The sequence below is a fragment of the Notamacropus eugenii genome, chromosome 1, assembly GCF_028372415.1.
Source record: "Notamacropus eugenii isolate mMacEug1 chromosome 1, mMacEug1.pri_v2, whole genome shotgun sequence".
Taxonomy (NCBI): Eukaryota; Metazoa; Chordata; class Mammalia; order Diprotodontia; family Macropodidae; genus Notamacropus; species Notamacropus eugenii.
Window position 1 is genome coordinate 722,077,397 of NC_092872.1, and position 10,338 is coordinate 722,087,734.

The 10,338-nt window shown below is 41.6% G+C and overlaps 1 gene segment (V, D, J or C); it reads left to right on the forward strand.

Moving 5' to 3' along the window:
- Nucleotides 1-9,067: 9,067 nt before the first annotated feature.
- Nucleotides 9,068-9,647, forward strand: LOC140520174 (immunoglobulin kappa variable 2-24-like). The segment is given in 2 exon segments: nt 9,068-9,083; nt 9,316-9,647. Coding segments are annotated over 2 exon segments (348 nt in total).
- Nucleotides 9,648-10,338: the final 691 nt, after the last annotated feature.

Sequence of the window (10,338 nt, forward strand, 5' to 3'; positions counted from 1 at the left end):
CAACTCTCCCCAGCTGTCAGTGCTCCCTAAAAAACAATAGGCAGCAATGGAATTCTGGGCCAGTGAAATAAGTTCTCTCCAGCCAATCTAGGGGCAGCTAGGTGGTCCAGAGGATGGAGCCCAGGCTTGGAATCAGGAAAATTCATCTTCCTAAGTGCAAATCTAAACTTAGTCACTTACTAGCTATGTCACCCTAAGCAAGTCACTTAACCCTCATCTGTGAAAAATAAGAAATAAATGAAAATCACTCTAGTATCCTTACCAGGAAAATTCCAGATAGGATCATGAAGAATCTTACACCACGAACAACAACACCAAGTCAATTCAGAGTCCCTCCTCTGAAGCCTAAATGACTAGCTTCTCTGCCACAGTTCCAAGAGGGTGCCTCTCGATTCTACATTTTCTCCCTCCTATATTTTCACTTCTCCCCACCTTCTTCATCACCTATGCATTGTGTCTTGTCTTTCCCTTGTTCTGCCTCCTCTTCTCCTTCTCCATGGAGATGTAGAGAGAATCAAATACATTCCCCATGAGAGACCTTTCAGAGGAGGGCTGAGAGACGCCACAGAGGCCAAGTGATCTCTCCATCTCTATCACAGGAGAAGACTTCTAATGTCAGACTGATCCAAGATTCTCTTTTATGAAGTTTCTAGATTTCTGATTTAAGGCAATGCCTGGGATATAATTTGCCTCCATTTCATATAAGCATTTGAAAAAGTGACTCTTTCTGGATAAATTGGAGAAAGCAGGCTGAATGGTCATAAAATTTGATGAATTAGGAAACTGGTTGGGCTATAGATCTCAAAGCATAGATGTTTGTAGCTCACATGAACCCATGTATACTTACCTTATGGTAACTGCTATTCTTACAGACCAATTTTGGGTCAAAGCTCAAGGTTTCCTTTACCCCTTCAGATTCTAGGCACACCACAAATGAGTCAAATGTCATTCTCTAATAACAATGGCTCACCAGTGTGCTTTCTCCCAAGGTTTAAGTGGAGAAATTTTTTTTCTATTTGGACTCACAAGTGATATTGTAAGGACAGTTACTTAAAAGTCAGTGACGTACTCTGTTCATGAAAAAGTAGACTCAGGGGAGGAGCCAAGATGGTGGAGTAGAAAGACGCATATACTCTAGCCCTTCCCCCACAGCCCACAAACTATCTGCAAAAAATGACTCACAACAAATTCTAGAGAAGTAGAAGCCACAGAACAACAGAGTGAAAGAGGTTTCCAGTCAAAGGTAACCTGGAAGGCCAACAGGAAAGGTCTATCTCATGGGACACTGAGTGGAGTGGAGCTCAGCCCTGGCCACCTGGCACTGGGAGGATTAGAACCTGAACAGACCTCCAGGGCAGAGTTCCCAGCAGGGAGGGTCCAAGATACCTCAACCCACAAAGAAAGCTCCAAAGGTCAGTGTGGGAGGGCTTTCCCAGCTGGGCAAAAGGGAATGGGGTCCCTCCAGCAATAGCCTCAGGCCATGGCAGAGGCTGTGGCAGCAGACTTCAGGCAGCTAAGATGGCTAGGAAGCAACCTGGGTCCATTGTCCAAACAGCTCAGCTTAAAGCCTCTGGCAGTAGGGAGCATCTGATCTAAATCTCAGTCCTGAGTGACAGCCCTGTCCCCACCCAAAGCCCCAGGGAAATTGAGCAGTTGAGTCAAATCTCAGTCTTGAACACAGCACTGGGGAAGGGAGGGAAAATAGGACCATCCTCTTGACAAAGGATTCAAAAGTCAAGTAACTGGATGGGAAAATGCCCAAAAAAGGGAAAAAAATAAAGCCATAGAAGTCTACTTTCTTGGTGAATAGGTGTCTCCTCCCATCTTTTCAGATGAGGAAGAACAAGGCATACTGTCACAGGAAGTCAAGGCCCCTGCCTCCAGTGCCTCCAAAGGGAACTTAAACTGGGCTCAGGCCATGGAAGAGCTCAAAAAGCGAGTTAGCAGATTGCTAAAGGAGATCCAAAAAAATGCTGAGGAAAATAACGCCTTTAAAAAGGGGCTAACTCAATTGGAAAAAGAGGTCCAAAAAGCCAATAAAGAGAAGGAGGCTTTAAAAAGCAGAATTAGCCAAATGGAAGAGAAGGTTCAAAAGTTCATTGAACAAAACAGTTCTCTAAAAGAGAGAATTGAGTTCAGGGAAGCTAATGACTGTGACATAAACCAAGTAGTTAAAAAACAAAACCAAAAGTTTGAAAAAATAGAAGATAATGTGAAACATCTCATTGGAAAAACAACTGACCTGGAAAATAGATCCAGGAGAGACAATTTTAAGATTATGAGACTACCTGAAAGCCATGATCAAAAAAAGAAGAGCCTAGACATTATCTTCCATGAAATTATCAAGGAAAACTGTCTTGATATTCTAGAACCAGAGGGCAAAATAAATACTGAAAGAATCCACTGATCACCTCCTGAAAGAGACCTGAAGAGAGAAATTCCTAGGAATATTGTGGCCAAATTTCAGAGTTCCCAGGTCATGAAGAAAATACTGCAAGCAGCTAAAAAGTAACAATTCGAGTATTGTGGAAATACAATCAGGATAACATAGGATCTGATCTTCAACATTAAGGGATCGAAGGGCTTGGAATAGGATATTCCATAAGTCAAAGGAACTGAGATTAAAACCAAGAACTGCCTACCCAGCAAAACTGAGTATAATACTTCAAGGCAACAAATGGTCATTCAATGATATAGAGGACTTTCAAGCATTCATGATGAAAAGACAAGAACTGAAGGAAACATTTGACTTTCAAACACAAGAATCAAGAGAAGCACGAAAAGGTAAACAAAAAAGAGAAATCATAAATGACTTTCTAAAGCTGAACTGTTTACATTCCTGCAAGGAAAGAAAATATTTATAACTCTTGAGACATTTCTCAGTATTTGGTAGGTGGAAGAATTGTACATACATACATACATACATACACACACACACACACACACACATAGACAGAAAGTACAGGTTGTGTTGAATCAGAAGAGATGATATCCACAAAAAAAATAATAAAATAAAAATTAAGGGGTGAGGGAGGAAAATACTGGGAGGAAAAAGGGAGAAATGGAATGGGGCAGGCTATAACTCATAAAAGAGATAAGAAAAATCTTGTTCAATGGAGGAGAAAAGGTATAAGGGGAGAAGGGAAAAGTGAAGCTACTCTCTCCACATATGGCTTAAGGAGGGAATAACATGATCACTAAATTTGGCATGAAAATCTATCTTACACTACAGGAAAGTAGGGGAGGAAGCAATAAATGGGATGAGGGGAATGAAAAAAGGGAGGGCAAATGGGAGAAGGGAGTAACTAAAAATAAACACTTTTGGGAAGTGACAAGGTCAAATGAGGGAATAAAAAATAAGAGGGAATAGAGTAGGACAGAGGACAATATAGTTAGTATTACACAACATGATTATTATGGAAGTCTTTTGCAAAATGACACATATTTAGTCTGTCCTGAATTTCTTGCCTTCTCAGTGGGGATGGCTAGGGAGGGAGGGAGGGAGAGAAGTTAGAATTCAAAGTATTAGAAATGGATGTTGAGAATTATTATTGCATATGACTGGGAAATAAGAAATACAGGTAATGGGGTATAGAAATTTATCTTGCCCTACAAGAAAAGAGAGAAGATGGGGATAAGGGAAGGGTGGGGTGTGATAGAAAGGAGGGCTTATTGAGGGAAGGGTAATCAGAATACAAGGGTGGGGGAGGGGAGAGATGGGGAGAAAATTGGACATGCTACATAGTGATGTAAAAGCAATTAGTATTAAAACAATTGACTGAATTAATTACTGAGAATAAATCAGAGACCTCTTTAGTTTGGGGAAAAGAATTTTAGTCTAAATTTCCTAGAGGCAGGTAACCTCGGGTAAAATTTTACATTGATGAAAAGTTAAAAATTTAATGGTAAATTTGATTTTATGATTATTATTTAATCAGGAACTAGAACATGGCTAGAAAGGCATGTAAGCCACTTAAGACTTGCCTCAAAAGATGTTCCTTAGCCAATTTGAAATTATAGTCATATCTGAAACCTGGTTATTGGAATTTGCTATTTTAAGATGCTATGGGACTATTAACTGACTGTTCTTCTGAGTCTAACTCCAGGTATGGATAGGAAGAAAAGCAGTCTGAGCCTCCAATCCATGATGCCAGTAAGCCTATGAGATGCTGGTATTAACTGAAAAAGGTTATTTCATGGGGAGTACGGGAAAGCAGCTCTTCAGCCTGGGCTGAAGTAGGATTCTCCTGACTCCATTTCCCCACTGACACCTGGCAGACTTTAAGCCTGACTGAATGCAAGTTGACAATCTATTCCTGCCTGAAACTGACATGAAATTGGGGAGATACTGTTTCCCTGCAATGTCTCTACTCTTAGTGGCAATTTCCTATAGTCAAAAGGTTTGTAAGCTTAATATCAGATCTATTATATTATAGATTGTTGGTAGGGAAACATCTGAGGTTAAGTCTAAAATTAAGCTATTAGGCTTAGGAGTTTAGACCAACAACAATAAGTTAGGGTCCTTTAATTCTTGGTAATAATGTAGAGACAATTAGGTCAAGGGCCTGTCAAGCTAGCATACATAATTATTATGTGTGTCTCATTTGGTTAATGTTAAAAAAAAAAATTCGTTTGTGGTCTATATTGTAAATGCTTTAAAAGAAGTATCACCTGACCAAAAGTTGGAATTGTTTTATGTAATATGAACTGTGTTAAAAATGAAAAATAAAAATAAATAAACATATTAACATTATAATTCAAAAAAAAGAAAAAAGAAAGAAAAAGTGGACTCAAGGGAGCATGTGTGGCAAGAATAACTCAAAACTCCTGGTCACATCTTATGACACTAACCTCTGATGCCTCTGGAAGGAAGAATGAGCCCAACCACTTCACACAATTCTGCCTCCCTTCAGTTCAGTTTATATGTGAGTCAAAAGCAGTTGACAAATCAGCAGGGGCAGATGCACAGGCAGCTGTAGTCGCAGTCCTGAATGCAGGTGGCCCAGGCCACAGGGTCGTTGTCTCTCTGGACCGGAGTAGCAGTGGGAATCAGCAGCAATTCTGAATGTCTTTGCATCCTTTTAGGAGCACCATGCTGCTTGCCTCCTGGTGCCAAGAAGGGCTACAAAAAGTGTCTTAAAAATTGTCTGCTTTCCCCAACCCTGTCCTGCTTACCATGCAAGGTGGTGATCCCACTTTGTGGTCAAAACACAAAAAATTGTACAAAAACTTTTGTGAAGATGATTCCCCTCACTAGGTACACAGAATGTGCACACATGCTTGTAGACAACATGAAATCCAGTGGATGCACTCAAGATAAAGAGACAAACATTTTTGGATATGACTTCCATATTGATTCATTTTTTGACAATGATTATTATCCATATTGATATGTTTTCTTTTGACATCTCATTCTCTCAGTTAATAGTCAGAGGGAGGGAAGAAATAGAAGTATTGATCTAAAAATAGATACACAGAAACGTTTTTAAATGCATGGTAGGAAACAGAAGAAAATTCAGAAGGAAACAGAGAATCAGATGTTTAAAAACCATGAAGTATTTGTTATATAAATTTCTCAAAAGACAAGCACTGTGAAGCAGAGATACATGGTTTTACAGAAAATCTACTTTTCTGTTTTCCCACATGTGTGGAAATGTTTTTTGAATGTTTAAGTTAAAAATATTAAAAGATAAAGTTTTGGAGCAGCATAATGAGGAGCAGCAAAGAATTGGAAGCAAAGATACTGTGCAAAATAACTATACATTTGGTATAAATGTAAAAGAAAATCATCACAGAAGAAAAAAAGACATACATGAGGAAGGAACTGGGAAGGTTTGGATGAACTGAAGTATGATAAAGTATTAACATCTAGGAAGAAAATATACGAAATGACTACAGTAAGGAAACCACCCACGACTAGATGTAAAAATCTATTCAGTGTAACACTGGTGATGGCATGAAAAGGTTGACAGTAAAGCAGACCTCCATCCCCTCAGAATTGACAACTAAATATATAAAAAGTTAGTAACTGAGAAATATTAAGTTTAGAAACAACTTCATTGAGACTACCAGAAACCAATTATTGGATGCTCATTGGACACACAAATACACAAAGAGAGACATCAACACAACAACCCTTTGGGGACATTGTTCCTACCTGGAATTCAGAGCCCAAGACTCAGTCCCCAGAGGCTGAATATTAATGACTAGGAATAATACTGAGGGGCTATACTACTAACACAACAGCACCTGTGAGTTGCTTATCAACAAATAGCCTCAGTTCATTAAAAGCATTCATTCCCGTGGCACAATACCAACAGTACCTAAAAAAATATTCCCAACCAATGCCTGGAGTAACCTCTTCCACAGATACACATGGAGTCCATGGCATGAAAGATGGTCATGAAACTGAATCCAGCAGCAGTAGGGCACCTGGAGAGAGAACATCGAGGGCAAAGTGGTAATTCACAAGGTTTGACATCAAAGGTCATTTCTCCCTTTACGGGCCCCTACACAATTCCTCTCCATTGAATCTCTTTGCTGGGTGTCTGCCATCTTGGCCTTTCTGCAGCCTACAGCATTCACTTGACTCCACTAGGAAGGGTCAGGACTCCCGCAGCTCTCTGTCCTCAGAATGTCTCTCTTCTCCCAAAGTAGACAGACAATAACTCTGCCCTCAGTCAGATGCCAAGAGGTATTTCTAAGAGCACCAGACCAAAGACCTCTAGACCTCTCAATACTCTTCTATGTGGGGTTACTCCTTCCCCTAAGATGAGAATAGAATAAACACAAAGAGACAGAGGCAGCTATCTATTCATAGCCCCATGGTCAAGGGGGATATAGAGAGAACAGCCAACCTTCTCATCTCTGGTTCTCCAGAGGCAGCTAAAAGATGCCCATTCTTACTCACAATGGATCTTTGTATGTGTGTCAAGTTCTGCCTTAGGGACCCTGGATCATTAGTCCTTTCAAATAAGCAGGGAATTATATTTCTCATAACCCAGACATTAGAAGCCCTCAGTCATACTTGGCCAGAAACAGACCCATAAAGTTTCATGTGGTAGACCAGAACCGTGCAGGGAATTTCTGGATCAGTCCCTAAGAAGGACAAAGCTGGGTGTGACCCATGCCTGTCATACTGTTTGGTTGGTTGGTTGTTGTCCTTTGTCTTAGAAGAGGACCAAAATGACATGACCATTGTAGAGTGAAATTTCATTGTGTCCAACTGTGGCTGATCAGACCAATATGAACTCAGAATGCTCTACCACAGGTTGGGCACAGATAGTTCACATGAATATTGGGTGTGAATATCCCAAATTTGTGCATCCTGCATTTACTTTGTGCTGTCTCAATTCTGTTTTGCTCAAAGAGCACAGCACCTTTTCTTATGTGGGCATGCCATGTTGAGCGGTCCTATGCCAGGGTCTCTCTCAAGAACTGTCATACTAATGTAAAGTCTAATAAACCTCTGACCTTAAAGGTGTCTGCCTTACATTACAACAATATTCATATTTTTCCCATTCTCCCTGCTTGTCATCTCTTTCCCTTCCATTTAATTCATATGGCAACACAACCTCTGACATTTACAGTCACATTCCTCCTCCTCACCCCATTCTGTCCAGCACAAGACTAGGATCTCCTTGCCCCAATATGAACCCAATTCGCATCCTGCTCATGTCTCTGCTCACTATTGGAAGATTCTTTGGAGGGGAAGATGATCTTTGCTGGGTCCATCTCCTTTGGAGATAGTATAGAATAGATATGGTTTTCTAGGAGCTAAATCCAATGTCCTTTTCTCCATCTTCATTCTCTTCCCCCTCTCTTCAGACTTTGACACAATTGATTGGCTTCTCCCCCTGGATGTTCCTTTTCTCCAGGTTTTCAGGACAATGCTCGTTCTTGGTTCTCCTACCTATTAGGACATTCCTCATTCTCCTTTGCTGAATCTTCATCCACATCATGACCTCTGACCGTACATCTCTGTATTCCACAAATATTTGTTATGTACCTACTGTATGTTTGGCACTATCCTAAGCACTGGGGATACAAATAAGAAAAAGAATGACAGTCCCACACCTCAAAAAGTTTAAAACGTAATAAGGGAAGACAATACACAAAAGAGGGTGAAGGGGGGAGGAGACACCAGGAGGTATTTTGTACCATGTAGTTGAAACCAGAGGAAGCTACAGATGCAAAGTAGAATTATCTACAAAACACATCCATTGCCCATGAGAATGAGCTCAGAATCCAGTTTGTATCCTGGATAAAGGAAGACTTTGGGAGGAGTCTAGACCTCTAGCCTCCAGTCCATCAGAAGAGAAGAGGCTGAGGGAAGTGGGGGTCAGGCTCCAATTAGCAGCATGGTGATGAGGAGTAGGGTTGAACTTATCCTTGGAGGGGGATCTTATTTGCTGGAGTTGAAGCCGGAGAGACTTGCACATATAAAGTGAAGTGGTCACACAGGGGTCACTATGGACTCTTTCCTCTCCTTCCTCTATATGATTGCACTTGATAATCTCATTAGTCCCCATGGATATAAATATGATCTCATTGCTCATGCTTCTCATAACTACTTCCCTTTCCCAACCTCTTTTCTGACCTCCAATCTGTCATCTCCAACTTCCTTGGAAACATCTCAAACTGGATGTCCAGTAGACATATCATTTCCAAGCCCTCCCCTCTCCTGCTTCCCAGTTACTGTAAAGAGCAACACCAACCTCCCTCTTCCTCAGACTCATGATCTGGGAAGAATCATCCCAGATTCTTCCCTCTCTCTTGCTTCTGTTAGTTATCTCCAAGTTACCCTCACAGATCATGTGCCTCACTTGTTGTTCTTATTCAGCTTACCCATTAGACTGGGATCTTCATAAAAGCAGGGCCTTCACTGAGTGGAGTCAGTCACTTCTGCTCCTATAACGCCTATACCCTCAGCTGCTTTGCATAAAGAGATCCCCAAAGGGAGGGTCTGCAGAAACAGGGACATAAATTGGGAATGGGGACAGAGCAGCCACAGAGGAGAAGACACTGCACAATGGAGCCCCTGTCCTAGCTTCCCTGTGGGCTCCTCATGCTTTTGGCCCCAGGTGAGACCATGGGACAGCACAACATGCAGATGTGCAATTTTTCACCAGACAAGAGAATTCAAAGGAGCTTAGAATCTCTGGGGCCATGAGCCAGTGTAGACCAAGGGGGAATGTGAACTTCTAGGAGGTCAGAAGGGTTTACAGAAACAGGTTGTCTGTGGAATAAATATCAAAATGGAAGGAGATTGTTCTGTTTATTTCATGTTGGTTGATCATTAATTCCTGCTTTTAGGTTCCAGGGGAGAAATTGTGCTGACCCAGTCTCCAGCCTCAGTGTCTGTGACCCCAGGAGACAGAGTCACCATCAGCTGCAAGGCCAGTCAGAGTGTCAAACACAGCAATGGATACACGTATTTGTCCTGGCTCCAAAAGAAACCTGGACAATCTCCTCGGGTACTCATTTACAGGGTTGCCAACCTGTACTCAGGAGTCCCTGCCCGGTTCAGTGGCAGTGGTGCTGAGAAGGACTTCACCCTCACAATAAGCAGTGTGGAGCCTGAGGATGGGACAGATTATTACTGTGCTCAGTTATCATTTACTTCTCGCACAGTGCTACATCCCTGAACAAAAACCTTCCCAGGCCTAGGCTGGCTGCTCAGGGAGGCTCAGCTGATCCCTCTCCTGCAGTAGCTGCTGAGCTGCCTGCTCAGGGGCAGGTCTAAATCTGAAATGAGAAAAGAGACTCAGGGCTCAAGAGAAATGCCAGGCTCTGGCAGCCCTTTGCCCTGAGTTCTCTTGCTTCTTCTCAGCCAACAGCAGTATAGTCAGGGAAAGAATCTACCACTGTCAGACAGGCCTGGGGCACTATCTCATTCATATTTCATCTGACTTCCCACTGATGAGAGTAAAAAAAAAAAAAAGAACCTGAAATCTCTAGTTAGAGATTCTTTCTCTCCTTTCTTCCTAGCTCAATATTCCATAGAAAGTGATGAGTCATGGACCCAAGAACTCAAGAAGACCAGGCAGCTACCAAACAAAATCTGTCAATGGGCCAAGCCCAAATTTCACATCCTGAGACCATTTCTTCTGATCATGTTTTCAAATCATATTTTTATCTAAATTTTTATCTCTTCATGTCAGCAGGACCTGAAGTGATCTTTCTAGGGTTTCCTCTGCCCACCTTTTTCCAAGGAAGACTTCAGTTTCTAGAAAGAAGGGGAACAAGAAATTGGGGCCAAGAAGTTGGTCTTTCTGCTCTTCTCATAGATATGGTGCCTGGTTAGACTCTACCCCATCTTAATAATGTTAGTTCAAG